Below are 23781 nucleotides of genomic sequence, written 5' to 3'. Positions count from 1 at the left end.
ATATATATAACACATTCTTCGTATAGATACGTGTAGCTTTTTCTGCCAAAAATTGGCAGCATTACTTTAGAAGCCCTAATCCATACCTCAGAAATGTCTAATCAGCGAATATAGCCTAACGCTTCTCTTCACTTTAACCATATATTCGCTATATGGCATATCGCTATCTGATGACCGTCTGGAAAAATGTGGTATATAAAAAAGTCTAAACTATATTGGCTAGATTTTACGGTACCAGCTATGGATAATCTGTTTTAACAATCCAATTTTTTTTTGTCGGAAGACTTTAGGCGCCCCAGCCAATAAAACAGCGAATGTTACGCTTTTTGAAGAAATTTGTTCAGGATGGCATGCATCTTGCGTACTTCAAATAAACTGAAACACTCCTACCTGAGCTGACAACGGTTGGAACGCTGTTTCCAGACAGATTACTGTGATCACCTGTCAGTAATAGCGATAGGTCAAAACACAGGCCTCTGGCGTCTTGTAGTTAAATATATTATTAATTCATATGACTGTGAAGCGTCAAGAAAGCACAAGGGAACTTCTCTTGCTCCTTCTTGGTCAGTCCAATTTAAGACACAAATCTTGATAATCACCATAATATACATGATATGCTAACGGCGAGAAACTCTTTAAGCCTCTAATATTTTTTCTGGGTATATAAAGAGAAGTTTATAAGGTTGACTTGCTCTGTTCATGTCCTACTCCGTATTCGACATTTAAACGCCCGTTTTTTAGTAGTTAAGACGTCTGGCCTCCTATACCTTTGCAACGGGCAATATTGCCGAGTAAAGAATGCGTTCCTTTAGATAATACCTAGCTAATGTATGGTGCTCACCCTGATCAAAAGTCATTGCACAGCGGGCTGAAATGAAGGGTTCGAACAATTCGAAAGGATCGCTGCGTCTCAGCTGGAAGTCGAACCTTGTGATTCGCTTTTTATGCAGCTCTAGCGCTGAAAATGCCAACCGTAATAAATAAAAATTGCCTTAAGCAGCTGAGTTGCTTAAGAGAAGAGCCTATGAATGGCTTTACAACATTTTTCATATCTCTTTAAACGTTCAAAAGTAGCAAAATTTTGCTCCATAGCATAGCAACCTATAAACAGAATGTTCGGCCTTAGATTACTCTTCTAGATATCGAATTAATAATATACTTTGTATCGCTATACAAAATATAAAAGCATAGGCCGCAACCGTAGACAAATCCTCTTTTGAAATCTTCTTTCAAGGCCCTTGAAAGTGGCAACTTCCGTAGCTAATTCATAGTAGGTGTAAATCAATCGACCTTTTTTTGCCACTTTAGAGATTTGTATATACCACTCAAAGCGCCTTAAACGTTAGTGCAGATTTCATTATTGAGGCAGTCAAACGTCATTTACGCACTGTTCTATATATATATATATATATATATATCAAACCAAATTAGTTAAACCAATAGCAAAACAGGAGCAGGGCAAAGCTGCCGTGGATCTTCTGTGCATACATGTACAATGGTGGTCAGTATTCTGTGCGGTCCGACGACTTCTTTTTTTTTTTTCAGTATGTTTTGCCTGGTTTCTACCGGGGTTGAGTTTGTACGTTGAATATGAAGAAAAGAATTCTCCTTTCGAAACGGCTTGAGAAAAATAAGTGCTAAGTGTCGAGGACCAAATGGGTCAGTGTCCAAATAAAGACGATCCGGCAGGCCAGATATGAAACAAGCGCGGCTCACATTTGATTACCTCGGTGCATTAGCCTAGTGATCGCTTATCATTTATATATCGACATTGATACATCCGTGTACCTAGATATATATGTGAGCTGCGTGATAGAATGGGATGGGTTTAGGGGTATTGACATTGGAAGCTTCTGAAGGGTGAGCATCGTTTATCGATTACTCATAAATTGCAAGACATATACGAACAATGAAGCTTCAAAGTGATTGTTACTCACATTGAGTTCTCCCTTATTACGACCATTAAACGGCAGAAGCGACTCAAGTGATAATATGAAACTTTTGCGCAAAGTTATAAGGGTATGAATATTTCATTTATCTTTAAAAATAACATATGTTCAGAGTCACAGTTCAACTTTTGGGTACGGTTTTCCTAGAGATCAGAAAATATTCTAGATGCCCTAACTACTACAGAAATTACATCTAAAAAGGGTTATACCAAAAAATATAGTTATACCAACAGCGGACATGTTAGACCTGACGATAACTAACAATTTTCAAGATTTTGTTTGGAGAGAGGAGAGAGAGAGAAGGTGTTTATATCAATTGCTTCAGAGCAGTTCGAGATTTTAGTTCTAATGTCACAAAAAAAGGCTCGAATAAAAACTCTATGTCATCTATTTCCGTTTGTCTCGCCACAAATTATAGTCGAACCGGTCTTACGAATATCTTACAACAATAAACCACTCTCTTACATCTATCCGGTATAACACTGCATTCAATGAGGCACATTTTTCACTATCGCATAACAAATTCAATGGTACATACAAGCGCTGGACTCAGACATCCTCCGGCGGTCTTACCATTAACGCAAGCCCTCACCGCACTCGAATACGCCATTACTCTCGTGGCAAAAGCTTAACGCAGTCGATTCGTATCTTCGTTCGTTTTCTATTGAAGTTTCGCTGCTGCTGTGTGATAGGAATCAACCCCTGCAGAACTACATGTCGAAGAATCAGGACCTGTTTCGAACACCTAAAAGATCTTTCCGGCGGATGCAGTGGCATAGAGCACTGCTGCTGTTTCAGTGTTTCCCATTTCGATTGTAATTGCCGCTTGTGTCATCTACTTGTCGTTATCCATAAGGCCACTTAGAACTATAACGGTACTGATTCAATTCAAATAGTGCTACCGGTGCGGTCGCTATTCGTTATACAATAGCTATAGCTGGTAGCAGAATCTTCCCTTTGGTTGTATTTGTTGTTGTTGCTTTTGGTAGCGTTCCTACTGCTGCAGGTGCCTACGTGAGAGTGGTCTGAGTATGAGATGTGAAACTGCCAGTCCTTTCGCCGGCCTGACATCTCGAGGTCATTAGGACAACCCAGGCGAAACAATGTGCCTGGTCGTATGCGTTATGCTCCTTGCACTTGCCTGTTTTATACGGTTGTCGCTATGAGGATCTATGCTATATACACTACCAATAAGCAATTTGACGACGAATAAGTGAAGCAACTTCCGATAAAAGCTGAACGTGCATGTTTATACATAATGCGAATCATAAAGTTACCTAAGCTTTTTTTTGTGGGAAATTTAGGTGAAATGCCGCCTTACGTCGAGTTGGTTTCATGCAGTTGCGTCGATTAGATATTATTATTATTATTATTATATTAGGAAGGTACAAAGGAGATCACTCGTTCGTTTCCTGGGGCGCTCAGTCATCAGCGCACTCAAGGAATTTTCCAAAATGGCGATCCTACAGGAGAACGACTAACTTATAAGAATTTATCAGTCACTGCCACTGATATTAAGGGAATTAATTTGAATTAATAATAGAGAACGCTTAACATTGTACAGACCCGTATAAAAAAACCCTTAGCCTAACCCCTAACGCCAACAAGTTTAACGCTTTACGATTTATAAAATGGCTAGCCATATGCATTCTGTAATATTTGAGGATTACTCTAGCGTAAGTAAATGACGGTGGATTTTACATGTCAATACAATCACGGGTGGCCCATATTTGTTCGAACATATTCATTCACATTGATATGCAATCCTTAGGAGTGAATAGTTCCCATTGTTGGGTAGATAACTGTATCGGTAAAACACGGGAAATTTAAAATATATATGTATAACAGTAATCTATCGTTAGTAAATGAAATTACGTTCAGCTAAACTCTTTGTGTGGCCATAACTTATCTCACTGCTGTTGGTGAAAGCTGGTAGGTACAATGATCCGAATCGCTTAATGCTATCGTGGTACTACGTCGCACGGCTATCTATTGCGTCTCAGTGGGGAGTCTTGGCTGTACTTCCTGTATATCTGCGGATCAAAAAGGGAGGTTTCTATGGCTCACATCGTGTTGTCTTCTTTCTTCCTCTTTATTAGCCCAACTCGGCTCATTGGAGCGCTCTCCCCCGACTCGGGGACAGGAATGATCTCTGCCTTGGCAGTGGCAACAACGGGGCCGATCCACCGTAGCAGCGGATCGTCAAGTAGCTTGAAGTCGCTTGGAGACTACGTTATTATTGTATTGTGCCGACGGCAGCGAACAGGGTTTGGGCGGATAGCATCCGTAGTGGCATAGAGCTGACAAATCAGCCTACTTGGTGCGATGTTGAAGCTATGGGAAGCCGATCGGGGAAGCAGGCTGCCAGAGGAATCTGGTGGGGTGTCAAAGAAAAACTAGAGTTTTCGATGCAGGGGTGGAATCGACACCCGTAACACCAATAGAAACCATGCGGGTTTTCTTTTCTGTAGCCGATAGGAAGTTCACAAAAGCCGGTTCAAGTCGCTCTGTGCTTCCGTGCTATACACACACGCGGGGTCTGGCGCACCCTAAAGAGGGCGTCGAAAATGGTCAAATAGGGCGATTTTTTTTTACTGGCATTGGATGTCTATCTAAGACATCCTTTTCTCCCAAAACATCCGATGAACGAACAAGTAGCGAAGACACCTACAGTATAAAAAAAAGAAAAACGACACTTGGTGATAACGTTGTGGTTCCTAGAAAAGAAACTTAACATCGGCCGTTGGCATTAAGGGAACTTCGAATATAGTCTGAGTTCTGTGTTGGCTTACAAATTTGGCCTTGCTCAAGCAAACAAGCATTATTTCGAAACTCATTTTTAACCTTTTCAGCGGATTGAAACCTCTCAACATCAATACCTCAGCTAAAATTCTATCGCCTGTATCCAAATACACTTGAGATGAATATTGACAGCGGTGAAACGTAATTGCGTGGTCAGTGAATATTAGTGATCGAAATGATTGCAGAAGGTCACAGAACCCTGACTGATGATCATACACAAGATTCGTGCTCGTAAACCGCCAGTTAGCCATTGCAGCATTGAAACAGGGCTTATATGACATGACATTATTAGTGTAGTCAAAGCTACTTATGTGCAAAGAATACAATGTTGTTAATTCTTTACAACTAATTCGGTATAAGTGAAGCTAAAAATTATAACTGTTGTCCTAAATGACATTTGATCACGGCTCGTTATTAAAGTAGCTTTCCCTCCTTGTCTATATAATCTGGCGAAAAGTTTTTGTGATAAAAACGTTTTTCTACTTTATTCTACTCATGATGCGTTCCTTGCAGCCTTTTACATATAATATCAAGAAACGTTTGTGTTTCCCGAAGGCTCCACATGCAATTGGCAACACCTAACACAGCGTTTTCAAATGTGCATATCTATTATAATATATATTCAACTCCACCTTTACGCCTTTCAACTGCTTTCGATGACCGCTTTAAGCGACATCTTATTCGTTACGGAGACCTGGGTACGACCGTGTGTACGACCGAAATCTCCGATTATAGCAACAAACTATCCAGTCCTCAAGACTAGATATGTCTGGAAAAACTATGAAATATCGACAAGTATATATCCAAAAACTTAATAAGCATCTGTCACTGAGTCCATTGCTATATCATTCTTTAGGTCATTGGCACTCCTAGCTATCAAGAACAAGTTTAGACAAAAATTACATCGAGCCGCTTCTTTAACTTGTACATTAGCTCATGTAAAGCCATTTCTCTCATTCGTCTGTATCCTGTCGTTTAGGTGTCGCTTAACACCACCACGCCGCCTCGTATCTCGCATTTAGCATCAGACTATCCCCTCTATCTTCATGCAGTATGTGACCCACAATTCAGCATGCGTACTCTCCTGGGTCCGCAACACGTTTATACGTATCCACGGTCCTGTATGAGCGACTCAATCGCGTTTACTGTTCGACCAGTAGAAAAATAATTACCGCAGATGACTAGAAGCTAATCGTTGATTTTCAATTTCTTTGATCTGCAAATTACTGGGTTATCTGTTGTGTCGTTTTTTGTCTAAAAAATTAGAAACTCCGGCTATGTTTTCCCGACAAAGTACTTCAGAGACAGGAAAGTTTTGAGAAACGGTTGGATGTTTCTCAGTTACATAGTCCCACTCATAAAGATAATTGTTTACACAAGTTACGCACGTACTTTTTGGCTGAAGTTGACCCAGCAGTTTCAGTCTAATGCTGATCCTCAACTAGGGCTCTTCTTTCTAAGTCTATATGCAAAATGTTTTCTTTGATGTTCATATAATGTTACATATGTCTCAACGCCTGTTTAATTTAAGCATGTTTTACTTCACGGTTAACTGAGCCATCGTCTATATATGTAAGAGCAATCTCTTAAAATCCTTCTTCTACCCTAGCGACTAAGTCGTTCGTTTTAGCTATATAGTCTCGTTATATGAAAACATTTACTTGAGCATAGTCAGCGTCTACTAACGCGTTGACGTGCACGCTACTTTCGGCAGTGATTGCACCTTTTTTTTTAAATAAGTTGTAATGTATCAATGATATGGAGATAAAAAGCTCCAAACGTTACTAACATGTTTTTCTTTCAGGGCCCATTTGTCGTGGAGCATGTGCTCGTATTCTTACACACATAAGTGGTGCTTCGTTTTCTACGTTTTCATTCATCTGATTTAATTCGTTCTTCTAATTAATTTTATTGCAGTTGCTCTCTATGGTATACAGTGTTATCGTCGACCATTTTGCACTGGCAGGGACTTTTTCGCTTTTTTGTTCGCACATGCATGACGGAAGCCTGCGGGACGACTTCGTTCCGGTGCCACCATTCATGAGAGTAGGCTTGATCCATACGTCGCGAAAGGGGACAACGAGGTTCGAGTGTGTGGTGATGGTGGCGCTTGCTGGATGGCGTGCATGATGGCGGATGACGTTTAGCGGTGTTTCTGGGCGTCGCATACCATGGAAGCAAGAGAGAGCGTCGACTAGGCCGAATGCGTGCGTATATTTAAAATTTTGCCCCCTCTATTTCTTTCATTATAAAAAACCTGCTTTGCATTCATCTTCGTTTCGTCGTTCCGTTTTTGGCTGCGGCTGTCGCGTGTTCGGACGCTTCTCTTAAAAGCACGGCGCCTTTTGCCTTGCTGCAACCTTTTCCTACAACACGGACACCGTCGTGGCACGGTACCAGACTGCCACAGCTACCACTATTCGTTAACAGCTGCCACTTACACCACGCAAACTAAGGTCACGTGCATACGTACTTGCTACGAAGGCTCCTGCAGACAACCCACAAAATAAACACTCATAACAACAAAAAAAACATACGATTCCAAGGACTAAAGCAGTGAATGAATGAATTCATTTCTTAGGCTTTGAATGGCGTCTTTCTACATGACTTTCTTTCTCTGTGCTTCGTGCGAGAGTCGTGCGTTGCCTGAACTTTTACTGAAAGCCTTTATATCCCTCCATGCTGCCTGCCGCCCTCTTACTTCTTATTGAGTTTTAGCTTATAAGACTCTTGCGCTGTTTTTACTTTCTGACAGCGGGGCAAGCATTCTTGCGAGGAGGTAAGTAGGATTCTGGGGTGCTGGTATACTTCGGGAAGACTAAACCACTCGCCAGTAGGTAAATCCGCTGCGCTTTCGGTGAGAGAAACGAAGGGTTGCGGTGAGAAGGAGTTCTGCCCCAGGGCAACACTAGGGAAAATAATAATCGTGTCGCATTCAAAATAAAAATAAAGGCTAGACAGCAGTATGAGAGAGCAGTAAGAAGGCACAGTAGCGTTACTCTTGAAAACACCAGCTACAATTCGAAGATCCGTGTGAGGGAACTGGGTTCTAAGAAAAGTAGGGAGACGATTGGGTTTGGGTTGCATTTAGATTATTTCAAATATAATTGATATTTAAACTATGTTATCATTTTGCTGAAGATCTGCAAGAAACGATCTTTCTTAAGCTAACGGAATTTACTTAACATAGTGTTGTAGCAAAGTCATGTGGTAACATACAACTTTATTGCAAATAAAGTCCAACTGAACAGTTCGGCTGAATTGTGACTTTAGTTACAAAATGATCCGATAATGTGTTATATAAATGAAATTGTTATGAAGGTTGGGCTTTGGGCGCGCAAGCGAACGCTTGTGCGTAAATTAGGAGCAATCAAACCATAATTTTTAGTAATAGTGTATGCCAGTAGAAATATAGATATAGAGACGCCATATGTAAAAAAGCGAACAAAGCAATAAATGGTATTCGGCATGACAAAACCTACTAAACATTAGGCTCTATATCGCTCGAGATGGAGAGCATGATTGACGTCTCATTCCGCCCCTAATCAAGTTGAATTTTTCTACAATTTTGACTATGATAATTTGCTTGCCGATCCGCCTACGTAACTCAAGTTAATTGTAACAACGATCTAACATCATATTTATACTTCTCACACCTGCTACATGCTATATCGTTCGCCTCTCCTTGGGCTGGTCTCCGCCAGCAAGAGGAGAATTAGTTGACGTTCAGACCCACATGAGTCCCTTTACGTGACCGTAAACACAGCCATTCGAAAGTCATTTCACCTTTCACAAAGCCTAAGCCTTAACTCAATAATCGGGACCTCATTACACCTAATATTTTAGTTGAGCAACCATGAGGCGTCGGTCATCAGGCTAAAAACGGTTAATGTCCAATGTCTTTCACTGGACACAGAAGCACTGAGCAGGACTTGTAGAAGAAAAAATTCTTTCTGTATACTGACTCCTGTCCCTTTTTCCCTTGAGTTGCGCAGCGCGTCTAATTTAACAAAATGTTCGAAAAAAGCCTTTAAATATCGTTATGTTGTTCTCGATTGCAAGACGTATTGATCTAATTAAAATCAACGATTAGCTATTGGTAATTAAGCATTTTAATATCATGGCAGCTTCCACAAATATGAAAAGAAATGTCTTTATTATAAGAGATTATGCATTTATTAAGTATCAGGTTTTAAATCGTTACATTATGCAGTTATTCAACTCTGTGTACTAAGTTGTTGCGTTCGAATAAAGTTTTAGGCCTGTTGTCTATTCTTCATATAAGAAAATCGATTTCTTAGGCTTTATTCAATGCGGACTTAAGGTCTCTTACATAAAATACTAACGGACACGAACAAATGCCTATTTGACCTAGAACAAGTCTATCTGTAACAATTGTCGTATGTATTCGGTTTTATACGTTTTTTTTTTGTCTTTGAGCTTTTATATGTATACTTCATACCCTATCTGTCAGAAATATGCCCGATTTTGTAAGTAGATAGGTTGTCGCATATGTCAAGATGTAAGCGGATACCCACGTTGGTTTAGCCCTAGATTTGACATTTCTATTATGTTAACCAGTAGTTTTATCATTGTGGTCAATAGTGACTAGCAGTTCTTTCGTTCCCCCTGTTACAAGATGCTAACTAACAATCCATCATCGACAGCCATCGTTAATCAGAAAAGTGCTAGCAGTCCTAGTTACCCCTCATAAGATCGTACAGCCGCAAAAAAGCATTTTCTTTCCATAACACGTCAGGTCGTATTCATTTCAGTTCCTCGTTTGTATGTATACATATTTATGTAAAGGGCGTCAAGTTTCACTCACGCGACCCCGTGCGGTTCTTTGCACTGCACACGTTAAGATTTAACCACATCGGCATATGCATAAGATAAGGGATATTGGCCTACTTGCACCCTCCAACGAAAGCAAGGGCTATGTATACATCGACTTCTAGCTGCCCTTACTCATTCATGCGTTGGTCCTTACCTTTTTGACGGAGTTGCCTTTCCACTCTCCCCGTAAACTGGTTTCGTCGTTTTCATACGAGATTAAGCATCGTCATCTGTTCGCACGGCGACAGTTCGCAGCGCCCATTCCTATCCTCGTATCACTCTGATGGTAGATATTGGTGTTGCATACGAAATCCGTCGTAGCACCATCGTCCCTACGCTGCTATAGCTGACATTGCTTTAATCCACAATGAAAATATAGCATCGTTTTGTCAACATTTAATTGATCTGTTTGGCCATAAGACTAATCCAACGTAACGTTTGCGCTACAGGTCTTATTGTGGCTTAATCACCAATGAAGCAACGTTACGTTATATCTGTTGTTGCCCAAGTGGCCGGGAAATAGATTTTGGCGCAAACGCAGAACACTGCAAGAGGGAGAGATAGAGAGATTTATACGCACAACAGAGAGAAGCAGAGGAAACGTTGCATATTCGTTATATATTTGTACTCTAATTAGCTCATTTGTTTTTACAGTGTCCATTGACGCCGTCGTTACTGGTCGCTTTCCGTATGAGAAGCACGTCCTTCTTCCATACTCACACATCGCATTAGCACACTGGTACTGTGATGACTGCAGCTGATATGAGTGTTTTTGTTATTTATTTTTAGATTCACAAGGTATGAATGGTTAAAACGTGTGCACTCTTTTTTGGTCGTTCTTTTTTCAGTGTGTAATTAGTTAGAAATAATGAGTAGACCAACATCAACGTGTGACCAAAAAAATTACTTCAAAATTCAATTGGAAGTATGAAAATGTAGGCTCACCTACGTGACCTAGAACTAATCGTGTGTAAGGTAAATATAAGAAGAATTAAATTGTTTAGGGTGCTTCAACATGCTGCACTAGTTAAGAAAGGGCACTGGAAAGTTATAATGATCCCAAAAGTGTCCGTCACATTTAATGTTATGGATAAAATGGGCTGTACGAAGGGATTCCATAAAATAGTTTGGTCATGCCCTAAACCTTTCGCCAATAGGTTTTATTAAAGATAAAATCCGCGCGCTAAAAACATTTGTTAAGGTCTATGAACCAGCAATCAATCGTCGTCTGCAGTGTATTGATTAGAACGACAATAAGGTTGGATGCGGTAGGACAAAGGTTATGCATTTTATGTAGCTATAACTTGAATATTAATCATATGCAGATAAGAAATAAAGTTGTTATTATTATTATTATTCAAACTCTATGTACGTTTTTTTCGAGACATCCTGTGTTTTTACCTAAGGATTATGCCAAAAAAAATATAATTTCAAAAATAATTGTTAAAGACGGTTTTTGAAAAATAGAAACAGTCAATTGCCCTATTCTGAGGTTAACTAAGCAGTATATTAATCAATATTTATTGTGAAACGAATACATTCGTTATTTGCTTAAAAAACGGTAAAATCTATAGCACGAAAAAATTCACACTCAATCATGCTTTCATTCTCTACGCTCAACTGATAACACGTTGAGGCCTGCCAGTGGTGCTACCATTATACGTTATCGTAACCTGACAAAAACCAAGTCCTGAAAGGCAGTATATTCTTTTTAACTCCTCATCATTCGATTACGGTATCGATTCGCTGCTACCTTTTTTATTCGCATATCGTATGTAGCACGTTTACCTTAACAAGAGTCCTCTTTATATGAAATCTGCCGCCCTTGAATTGAGTCGCACAGTTTTTAAACTTTATTGAAAACTAGCCGAAATGCCAAGTTAAATAAGTACCCCAAATTGAAGAAACTTCTAGTCATCTGACCTGTTGTTTTACGTGATTTAAAATTATGGGCGAAATAGCTTCAAATCAGGTTCTAGAAAAGAGAACAGTGAAACTTATGTTCCTTCTGATTTTATCAAAACATATTCTGTTACAAAACAGTCCCGCAAGAATTAGAATATTGTTAGTTAAAATGTGGTCTGAATTTCTGATTAGAAGAGGTTCGATTATATGATTAATAAAACGTAGTGATTATGCAACAGACTCAAGCAAAGGTTGGGTTTCTTTGCTTCACCGATGCCTGAGTAGGTTATATTTAGTATCGTTAAATAATAGCTGCGCAATATACGTTCTTCTCGAGCACGCTTTTCCCTATAGGAAATCATAATAAGATCTAGAATCACCTACTCGCCATTTTGTTCTATTTTAACTAGCGCTCCATAATCATTTGCGAAAATCTTTAGCACCTGTCTAATAACAAATGTATATTATTAAAGTAACAACTAGAATTAGAAAAAGTCTTAGAAATGCCGTAATATGTAGTCGGCACCACTACTTAGAAAGCCGTCGGTCAGCTAACATCGCCTAATGTTAATTGGCATAAGTTCCTTTTGTAAGTGATTGTAAATCAGCAAGATTTTTTGTTTCGTTCAGGGTGTAGATTCTATTTCTTTTTTTTTGTTTTTCTATATATCTATAAGGAACACAAATCTCTATCGAAGGGTATAACGTCACAGTACAGAATTAATCCTGAAACCCCTCAAGTGTATTTTCTATATAAATTCAACTATGCACTTATCATCCCCATCTATGTTTGTAAAACGCATGTAGATTTAGATGCAGAGACGAGACGGCTTGCGGTTGCAGGGCCCTATGTAAGTTTTCCGAGAGGGCCAAACGATTAGATATAAAACTATCAATTAAGGAAAAAGTACCGTTCTATATTCTGGGCGCAGAGATCTCAATCATGTGTGATCCACTGGTAAAATCAGACAGTAAGAACTATTCACGTTTCAAAAGTTGCCACGACGGTTATCCTAGAGTGCATAAAGCATGCGATAGATACATTTCTCCGCGCAACACGCCGCTCGAACTGGATATTACACCTATTTGTTCTGAAAGACCCGACTTTATACATCGGACTAATCAAGATACATGTTAAGCCGCTCATGACATACGCAGGATCCGCATTTTACCCAGCTCTGCTTAAATCTAGAATATCCAAGACAAACGTCCATTTTTACGGAAATCTCTCTTAAATGGTATGTAAAATATAAATGGCACCATTGTAGCACTATTAGACTCATTTATTCCTCCGAGAGAAGTTTGTAGAGGAGATTAAAGATCGGAGTTCTCGGTATGCCCAAAACATCACCATTCCCGCACCCGTCTTTGCCCGCTGCACTTCCATTAGCCCCACAAAACGCGTATGAGCCGTATAGAAAGAAGTGGAGATTAGGCTTGGTCGTTGTTGTAACTTTATTTATGTACTTTTTCTAACTTTTATCGTGCCGTCCACTCATTGCCAGTAATTTCGGGATTCGTAGTAAAGTAACAATTAATCGCTCCATTATGCTTGGAGCATGTCGTAACACGTAAAAATCAGATAATTCTAGCTAAATCGGCTCCGATAATCCCGTCGATAGCGCCATTGGCATAAACAACTTTTTAAACTCGTAATATTTCAGTGAATTACATAGATCAATTGAGAACTGTTTTGATTAGCTAGAATAAGTTATCTGAAACGTCTTTCGGGGTATCTGATGGAAATGTTCGTTTCGAAGTGCGTGGTTCTGATTTTCGCACGATGCTAAAAAAAAAATCTGTTCTTTCGCCGGCTCACATTCTCTCAGTATCTTAAGCTTTGTATCTCATTCTATTAATGATACTATAAACGATAGCAATTATAGGTTTAGCATAGGCATTGGATGTCATTCATGGCTCTATACTAGTATACTTTGCGACAGAGCAGGTCATTACGAGAACATCCGATCGACTCGCGCTAGCGATAGTAGTCTCCAAGAAGGTAAAAAGATGAGACCTACGTCTTCTGATCCGTAAAATGGCTGTTTGCGGATGATGCGAGGATATCCATATGCCTTAAACCGTAAAACTCTGAAAGGTGACATTAGCCCATCATACAGTATCGTATTTTTCTAAAATCCTGTCATACGAACAGGAACAGTTGTCTCCTGTGAAAACGCTCGATATAATCTTGAAGCAATCCTCCGATACAACGAATCCGTAACACAACAAAGTCTTTGTCTGTTGTTTGTGGACAGTATAGAGGCTACGTACCTGGTTGTAGGCAATCATTTGTCCCAAATGCACACAATGTGAATGGATCACTTTGGACAAAGTGTTTACAGACTAAGTTAGCTAACGAATTCATTTCTCTGTCATGTTCAGCTCCGTTTTTCTCTTAGTCTAAATCGTCATTGATGAGTTCCACGAGCAGTAAATTAGGCACATCTGTAGAGCCTGGCTACTACTTATTGGGACTATTTAGATGTGACTTGTTCATAAGCACTGGTTAAATAGCGATAACTACCAGTATGACATATTTTGCATGTATCGACCTGAACGTTCATTGTAACTGGTATTCTCTACGGTCACGGTTTCGATTTGCTCAATTCCGCATCAAGACATGTGTATCTTTAAACGTTTCCCTAATAACATGAGCGGCAGGTCGACGTTTCCATCGCAGATCGCATTGGATCCTTGCTCAATCACCTTCCGCACACACCTTCCTTTGCGGTAGGAGTTCCGTTAATCATGATTACATTAGTAAAGGCCATACGCGTGTTTCGGAAAAAACCTGCACCTAATCAAAGCAGCTAGCACACCTGCTTTTCGCGTGTTCTGCTTCAGTTCTGGAAATCTTATTTGTATTTGCATTTTAGAACGCAACTTCTAGGAATGCCTATATTATTACCCTACATAGGCAAATTATGTATTACAAATCTTGTACGAAGCTCACGATACGGTTGTTGAGTATTATGGTTTTTTATAATTGTTTTCTTTTATTACGGTTTCTCAAAAATGTGGCGTCTGCATCATTTACAAACAGCTTTAGGCTATTTTTTATGAAGTGTAGCTGACAGAAGAAAATTACGAGCTTTTGGGATCTGTACCAATCACATTGAATATTTTCGTAAGCAGCACGTAAACATAGGGAAGTATGATCAATATGCGTGAATATATCGGCATAGATAGATACATTTTTCTTAGATAGGTGCCCACGTTAAACATAAGAATGCTAAGCAGCAAAAACTACACTTACCTACGAAGAAGGACGCATTTATAAGTTGCAATTTTTGTCAGCTGGTGCAAGGCTTGAGTTGCACGCCATATCCCAGACAGCTTCAGAAAGAGTAGTGTTGTTAGTATCTTTTTATTTGTACCTTTTTGCCCTGACAAGGTCTTGATAGAGTGTACAAGGACTTCACTATACAGCCCCACGCAAATGACATTCTAACAGTCTCTGTTAAAATGCAACCAAGTAAAAGATCAATGTAGCAGCGATGTCGCAGTGTCCCTTGGAACGTGTCTAATGACGATCAGAGTTCCTTGATAGCACCCTCTATCACTTGAAAGCAAATGAATGTTTTTAAATAAAAGCAAATCTCTGTGTTACTATCTTTTTTGGTTACAAAAAAAAGAAAAGGTTAAGCTACATTTGAACCTACGCTTGGCTATTGTGTACTGTTTGGCCTAACGTAAAATTAATAGGTGATATCTTGTAGTTGAGTCAGGCTTTGTGTTCGCCCGCTTTGGCAGTAATTACTTCTTAATGACAAGCGCCTAGATAACGTGGCCCATGAATATCCATTCAGTATAATCAAACACCATAGCTTCGAGTCTATGGTTCATACAGTTTTGCACGTAAAAGCCATAGACACTGTGAATATATGACATCGAAATGGTGGTCATACAAATATGGAGAGATGGCTATTTCTAAATATCCCCGAAAAAGTAACTATTGAGTAAGCAAATAGAAAAATGACAAAACAATTAGTAATTATCCGATACGTAAGCTGTCTACGAGAGAATTAGCTGTCTCGGTTGAAAGGCAGTTGAAAGAAAAACATCGAACTATTAAGACTATGCGGATTAATCTTAATAACTGCTCCAGACGGTAAAAACACGAGTTACCCTAAAGCACATTATTTAAAATATAGCCATAAATGCTCACAAAAATTTAATAATTACTTTCGGTTTACAGTAAACTTAGTACTGTACATAATATCGTAATAATTATAATCTAATTTTATTTTTTCTTGGGTGTATTCGGTACTGTGCTCTTTAATTTGAGAATATGTAGCTTGAACATCGCTATATATATAATATCGTTAGCTTTGTGACTCAAGAGAAAACTTAGTGATTCAAATAATCTGGGTAATTTTTTTTGGAGGTGCGGGGTGGGGGTAGCCGCTTATCATTATGTTGTCTAGTATTTTACCAGCCTACCAACTTGTCATCTATACAATTCGATTTGAGCTTATTCAGCTTTATAACGCTAATACATTACAGCCACCACGAAGAGTTAAAGCAATACACTCTACCCCGTCTTAGGGAAATCAAACTGGAGATAATGGGCAAATATTTTTATTTATTATTAGTGGCTAAGTAGCAAACCAAAATAGTTGAATTCTGTACGATCGTACATTGTCGCAAATGGGTAATATTAGGAGCTTTTTATGTATAGATGAAGCACACCAACAGTTATTCCTTGGGTGCACAGTCCATTAAAAGAATATACACCCTCCTGAGAAGTCCGACTAAGTTATCCAGGCAATCATCTAAGACTTTGATAATCGTTAGGTTAGCGCAGGAAGCTTTTTAAGAAAGCTTGGGAATGATACGGCACTGCCACTGAACAAAGTTCTATTCATTCATCTATTTATTTACCCTTAAACGCTTGCTTCTATAATTATTTGTCATTTAGCATGTTTGGTTCTTTCGCACAAATTATATTGATTGTCAATGTAAATTAATAGTAAATAAACTGATACTGAACTGAGCCAATAATATTTCCATTCGGGTAAGGTATAAATTCGTTGCTAAATAACTGTAGAACAGACGAGACGAAACAAAGAAGCTTTTCATTAGTTATAAAAGAGAATCAAATATAAAACTTATCTGGTTTTTAGATTAATCTATTAAATTGTTCGAACTTGCTAAACTAACGTAGATTATTAAATTCGATAATACTTAAAAACAATTGAACAAATTGCCCTCCAAATCTATCCAACTGATGTGAAACAGCGCGGAGCAGAATTATATCATTGGTACGCCGTGTAGAATAACTGATGCAAACCCAAAAGATTTACCTCGGAGCCATTGACTGAATACACTGAGAAATGCTCAAAGATTTATATCTTCGAGAAACCTTTGAGGATAACCTAAGCGAGAGGTTCTCTAGCTCAGATCCAGCCAACCACCTAGAGATGTAGTGTACTCAGAACTGCATTGCAGTGAATTTGGGTCTAACGAGAGCTCTGCCCACTCTATAGAGGCATTATTTGAACAGCTTACTACAGCCTGTTTATTCTTAAACTTAGTAATCTTTCAGAACTTCAATGGACCTGGTTAGTATCGATTACTTAAAACGATAATTGTATCTCTGTACCATTCAAGGAATCAAATTGTAGTTCAGTTATATGATGTAGCCGCAGTAGTTGAGTTGAACGATGTCGTCGTGACTGGCCAAGAAATTCTCTTCAAGTTTTCCTGGTTTCATTGGCCCAGAAGTACCCCCCAGTTCTTCGGGCAAAATTTGTGGGTCAATGTATTTGTATAGATCCGCTATTTTATGGTGAAAATGGGTCCTTGAGGTGAGCTTGCAATCCAGAAGTGGCTTTATAGTATAGTATAACATCTAAAAACGAATAACAAAGAGCAAATTAAGCTACATCTTAGCCTATCATTGTGACATAGTAATATTACCACATTAACGGTTGCAAGATGTTCTTTCAAACGACAAACAATATCTGGAGAATATCTGCTGGAGAATTTTATATATCCGAATTTTTTGAATGTGCGAATTTGCCAAAATTCATACACAAATAGAAATTAAAATTGAAGTATTTTTCAGTTGAGACAAACCTTCGTCGCATGTGATTGTGACCATTTCCTGGCACGACAGTGTATATTTAATTACAAGCAGACTATAATAGCCATAAAATACACCAGCCAGCAAGTTCATCTATTTGTTCTTTACTAAAAATGTCAAGCAACTTCAAATATATATATATATATATATATATATATATTGTTTTTTCGTTTTGTATATTTGTCGATGCTATTTGGGTTGACCGGGTGAGGGGAGGATATATGATTGATAAACGTTCGTTAACTATTCTTGATGATACCGTTTAACTCAATAAGAAATAAACTGAAGACTCGCGGGTAGGACTACTTGTATTCTTCTAAAAACACCATCACAAAGTGCATCAGTATCAAATTCAGGTCTACAACGTGTGCTGCCATGGCTGGCCCAACGTAGCAGACACTCTTGCGAAATAAACAAATAACACGTCATCACACACTCTGAAAACAAGAGCTAATCATGTATTCAAATCTCACAGTGTTCAGAGACAGCAGCGCCATCTTTTGCGGAAACAGTAAAGGTATGCTGCTAAATGTTATGCGTTCGAAGCTTAACATGAAAGTTTTAAAACATCGACCTGAAGAAAACCTGGTGTATGAACTTGGTGAATTCCTTTTATGCGCGCTGGACAGCCATCACGAATTCCCAAAACTATTGCCTATAATTTTCAAAAAACGCTTATATTATTATGAGCTTAGATTAGTTTGATCGAGTTCTCTTGGAATAACTCCAAATTGCTTATAGTTTCATGCTGAATCGAAGCAACCTACTAGATGTTTGGTCATTTGAACTGAAGTACTGTTAACCTTTGATAACCGCAAATAACTATATAATTTTGCATAATAAGCTTATTCGTTACGGATGGACTATAGTATATCTCTTCGATCACCTACATATTTGTAAATCCCTATATCGTGTTTTTCAAAAATTCCATTATCATGAGCTGTAAAACTGTAGTCTGAGTTTTTTTCAAAAATCTTCTAAACCTCATGTTTTAACACATGCACATTTCTTAGGATTCAAGATATTATTTGCTTCTACTACAAGCAATCATCTTGTCCCTTTTCACGCATTTGACAGGAATCTAGAAGAATCTATACGTGTTTTTCCTATATTTAGTATGTGTTTAATTTCGTACAGCTTTAGAAATAATGCCGCAGTAATTTTCACTTGCCCTAAAAGTATAACATTTCAAAACACGTTGAACTAACGTTCTTGCCAAAGAAAAATAATTATCGATAAAAAGTATACTAATTGTATTCTCTCGCTAAGCGAGGCTATAAAAGCAAGGCTACTATTTCTGAGATACAACTTGTCAAATAATAGATAGAGAAAATGCAGAAAAAATAAGAACCTGAAATCTTATCAACTTTGAAAGAAAAATACAATAATAACTTTGGCTAAAAATCAAGGCGTCTATCCAAAAAAAGAGGACCCCGAACTTTTTTCTAAAAAAAAAAAAAAAAAAAAATATAGGACCTGAAACAAACTCAGCAATAAGTTGCATTATTGTAATATGCTAGGAAAATACTAGGGAAACGTCTGCTCTTTGCTTCAGTTGCTCTCAAATCAATTATATGCATATAAAAATTCTATCAGAGCCGAATATAAGAGATGGGCATAGTAGTGAAATACATGCCTTTATATACTTATATGGTATTGCTTTGAGACACGTCGTATGTAGTCCACGGTAGTCGATTACACAGCGCACACCATACGTTTGGATATAGGGATCTCGAAGTAAGTAAGCGCATAGCATCGATCCCAACGTGAAGATGTCAAGGAAATTAAACTTGTTCGGGTTATAGTGCTTGTATGTGGTTACGATGACTGTCGTACGGTCATGATTTACTCGGGGCATCACTGTAAATATGGGTAAATCGATGACGTGACGATAGTCCATAGGTCCTTTGCCCAAAGGAAAAAATACGTCAGGATCAACCGTTCGCATAACAGCCCATGCTTTAAATGTCTTCAAAGCTCGCTCAAGGTCAAACTTTCTTGAGCGCAAAAATAACATCAAAAGCCCGTCATCCTGCGAAGGTTTGAAATCTTCAGTCTCAAGCTTGAGCATAGCTCGACGAAACTCATTGAGGCGAGCCTCTCGTAACTCAGGGATGTCGTTAAGTTCTTCACGAGCACGATCTTCCCAATCCCGTAGGTCACTCATGGTTTCAACATGGGAATTACGGCAAACTCTTCTATTGTGTGATCCACAAAACTAGTAATTATTATCTCTTACATTTTAGGAGCTGATCTCAGTGCCACTTGGTATAAAATACTGAATTTAACTGGTATAGGGTATCGCAGCGTGTCGACTATTTATGGCATTTGAAAAGTTGTTTAAGTAAAAGCACCAATCCTTGTAGCGCTGTTCAATATATGTGAGAAGGTACCGCCCAAAACCTGTACCGGCATTATATATAGAGGCATACTTGGAACTCAAAACTTTTAACTCTCCGCTTTAAAGGATTTTTTCTGAAGATCGTCTCTACGGATACGTCCAAAAATAAGTCATTTCAAGATAAAGATCGAGACAAGATTCACAAAGGATTGCAAGATTTAAGTCTGCAGATTCAATTGTCTATTAAAACTACATGATTAAATCTCTACTGATGCTCGTTTTGTTAGCTCCAGTAAAATGAACTTTCTAGTTCGTCATCTTTGTAGAGATACTTTATACTAAGTTGCCGAATAACTCTGATCTTATCATTCTGAGAATCAAAGACTATCTTCTATCAAGTCAAGCAAGCTGAAAGCTATTTACGTAATAGCAAATAGTCTATTTATTAATTTCTACTTGAACTACTAAATACGAATTGATAGAATTAAGTTACTTCCTCTAGACGTCTTGTCAGTAAGCGGTCTGTGTCAACGAAAGATCTTTCCCTCGTCTGTATTCTCGACCAGCTTCGAAGACCGATCTAGAGAAATTCGAATATTAGCTTGCTCTTTCTAGTAAGAGGTTTATGAAAGCAAATTAAATAAGTACAACATAGACTCATCGCTGTAGACACAAAGCTTTCGTCGCGAAACTTCAAATGATCGTTACGCGCTAGATATCGTTATCAATGTTTTTTTTTCCATAGCGCCAATATGAATCGTAGCTATTATAGCTTATTTGTGCAACAATTTCTGGCCATTCATGTATTATATCACAACTACAACTACAAATATTTATTTACACAATAAACAGCATAATAAAATGTAATTAAAACCTTTCGTTTGTTGATCTAAAGCAGATAGTATCTATATGTAAATAAGCAATACGGAAATAAAGACCCTGGGTCGCGACCACAAAAATTCGTCGCACAAGGCATACTCTTCAGACTTACCTCGAAAAATAATTTCCAGAAAAGCTTAGACAATTCAAACGTTTTAAGAATGACTAGTTGTCATAGCTAAAGTTATGTAAGCATTAATACACCACAGATATATTCTTAAGGGTTCCATTACGTATGCTTCTGTTGGCTCGTTGTTCGCAGAAAGTCTGGCGTGTTTCACAAAATTTTACAATTCTTAGTCCACTTCTGTCAATCTACTTTCGATTTAGTTGTTTTTTTTTGCCACAAAGAGAGTTACGCTAAAACATCCTATCAGAAAATCTTAAACTTGTGCGTCATCTCACAGGACGTCCAGATCATCATAAGACCGCGTCCTGCTAGAATCGCACCAAGTCTAAAACCTCCGTGAGAAACTTCTCGCTTTAAAGCAGAAGGTTCGAGCCTCTGACCGCCCGGCTATCGCAGCCGAACATGGAGTTGAATTTGCCGCGTTCGACGGAGCGGATGCACCGGTAAGCGATGGCAGATCGGTGATTTCTGAACACGCGACGAACTTTGCCGGAAACGATAGTGACCAACCGGGAAGCGACGGTGAGCGGCGCTTCAGAAGTCGAATTTGTTTCAAGGTTTCTACAAGCAGCTCATCAACGTTGTGACCGATACAAGCGGACGTCTCGAGAAAACGACAATCAAACCTCTTGGCCAAAGCGCGTCCCTCTAAAATTATATAGAAAAGCATTACACGTATGCACGTATTACGGAAAAACTGTTTTTTTTTGGCTATTACTTAATAGGATTGAATGGCGCTTGTATAAATGCGTTCATTGAAACTAACAACTAAAGACAACATTGTTCTTTGCCTCCTATATGTCCAACGCTACAAGCGCTACATCGCCTCTCCTAGCTCGTAACTTTACATATAATAACTGCAACTTAGTCTTATATGTATAATATACAACTGGGCACAATACACGATTCATTAGTTTTCGATTACTGAAACGATTTTTGATTAAGTTGAACGTATAAACATAAGCACTTTGTTTTATACAATATGCATAGTATTTTTACATGTTCAGCGGGTCTCAGAATAACGCTGGACACAAGTAAATCCTGAACCTGTAAGCTGACTGTTTTTACCCTCCATGAAATGTGTGTTACGCGTAATGATCGAAGGAAGAACACTGGAATCGTTAAGTTTCAATAAAAATATAGCGTGCATATCACTCCTTTTCAACCAGCTACACGTATGATTTGCGCAGCTCTGAGGCTGCTGAACATAATTATTATCATCATCGTCTCTCTTAAGAATTTACTTGCGTCGCCTATCGTAATATTATACCAACGCAACTTGTGGATCACACGATCTGTGTGACTAGACTAGGACATTAGAAGCATGATATTCAACCAACCTTCGACATAAACGGTTCGCTTTCGGGCAAGATCTGCCTTGTTGCCGGCAAGTATGATGGGTTTAGCCTGAAGTGCCTGAGAATGTTCATGTTGGCTAGGTCGTGACGTGGCCGCAAGAGGGCGTCGTTTGTTAGTTCCTCCACGACAATAGCCGAAAGTTCTTCGCAGGCACTTGAGGGTGTCCTCCGCCGCGTCCAGGCTCGAACGATCTGTGACAGAGTAGATTACGACGAACGCATCTGATCTGCTCACACTGTCAATGTTAACCTGCACAAGAAATCAGTAGAGCCAAGTGGGGTTCTATTAGTTTCATAAAATGCACCTTGCCTAACTCACGTAGGAGCAGGAAAACCGCATTAATAGCAGTTACTTCGTGATTTTAGAATTCAAGAAATATATTTGGATATAAGGCTATAACGGTAAACAGTGTTTGTGGGATCTTTCTTGAACGGAGGAACTGTCGACTTCAAAGCCGCCGAATTTCAGAACGGTAAGGGATGAACGCTTCTTCTCATAGGCTGTAGAAATATATAATATAGATATACGGGATGAGAAAAGATGCTGGTACGGACGGTACACAGATTTGTAACTAGCAATTACATAAGGGGTGTGGTAAGCCCCACAATTAATCCATTCGTAGCTTTGCTGTATTTGCAACACCCAGTTGCCTAATTTCCGCAAAAGTGTATGTAATAGGCCAGTTACCTAATAAACTTTTATTTTAACCATATATCAAAGAAACTTTTATTGAAGCCGTTTGTTTTCTTTTCGTGCGGTCATCAGCAGAATCCATTTTAAACGACATACGTCTGTATTAAGCAGTTCATCAAAATCAACATCAAACTCCTCTCCGTCTAAAAGGATTCTCGTTGACTGAGTATCCAGGCTGCATTGCGCTGACGGTGGTGGACTCGTTACTGAAAATCGAACAAAATTTAATTACACAAAATTGTTGGAGGTAGTCGTCGTAGGATCTGTAATTTTCTGTTCCAAACACAATGATGATAGTGTGCTAGATAATTAGCATGACTTGAACTTCGTCTTTAAATACTGTCTCATTAAACTTGGCTGTCTTTGTCATAAATATTGCTAAGCTGACTTATAGAACCAAATCGAAAATTGATTGAATCAGAACCTGCTTAACCAGTAGATAGTCCTTCCAAGCTTATATGTGACATGTTCTATAAACTCTAAAAGATAAATATCCTACCTGTCAACGGTACAATCAGTTCCTGAAATCCCACAAGTTCTGAGCTTGATTCTGTCTAAATATATACCAGATACACACAGGCCATATTTTGGAAACCGTGCTAATTGGATGGCTCACGTCTAAGTAAACAGTGTTGAAATCCATATATTATTGCAACATGCGACAATTGATCGAAGAGAGAAAAAAGCACCTGCAGTTTGTCTGTGTAGATGCTGTAAATTACATCTATTATCAAAAAGGTAAAGGTTGTTGCTTAGCGTTTCCACATACAAACGGTGTACAATTGTATTAGTAAAG

General features: G+C 38.7%; 1 protein-coding gene across 1 annotated transcript; it reads right to left on the bottom strand.

The window, feature by feature from the left end:
• Positions 1 to 12923: 12923 nt before the first annotated feature.
• On the bottom strand, positions 12924 to 20228 carry LOC111269289 (alpha-tocopherol transfer protein-like). The gene is made up of 5 exons (XM_086972040.1): positions 19157 to 20228; positions 18158 to 18238; positions 17101 to 17349; positions 14752 to 15057; positions 12924 to 14218 (listed from the first exon to the last, which is right to left on the bottom strand). The coding sequence occupies exons 1-3, from the start codon at positions 19748 to 19750 to the stop codon at positions 17128 to 17130; spliced, it is 897 nt and encodes a 298-aa protein (XP_086828166.1). The 5' UTR covers positions 19751 to 20228; the 3' UTR covers positions 12924 to 14218; positions 14752 to 15057; positions 17101 to 17127.
• Between the last annotated feature and the right edge of the window lie 3553 nt (positions 20229 to 23781).

Source organism: Varroa jacobsoni, unplaced genomic scaffold (assembly GCF_002532875.2).
Source record: "Varroa jacobsoni isolate VJ856 unplaced genomic scaffold, vjacob_1.0 scaffold_1376, whole genome shotgun sequence".
Classification (NCBI taxonomy): domain Eukaryota; kingdom Metazoa; phylum Arthropoda; class Arachnida; order Mesostigmata; family Varroidae; genus Varroa; species Varroa jacobsoni.
Note: the sequence above shows the minus strand (reverse complement) of the source record. Positions and strands in the feature narration are given on the sequence as shown.

Bases quoted from the DNA above. Each gene is read 5' to 3' on its own strand.
- LOC111269289 (XM_086972040.1), bottom strand. From the start codon at position 19,750: ATGAGTGACCTACGGGATTGGGAAGATCGTGCTCGTGAAGAACTTAAC. The intron at 18,239-19,156 runs TAATTGATTTGA...TGAAAATTATAG, and splicing joins ATAGAATTTTTATATGCATA to GCAATAGTTTTGGGAATTCG. The intron at 17,350-18,157 runs GTCGATGTTTTA...ATTCGTTTTTAG, and splicing joins ATACACCAGGTTTTCTTCAG to ATGTTATACTATACTATAAA.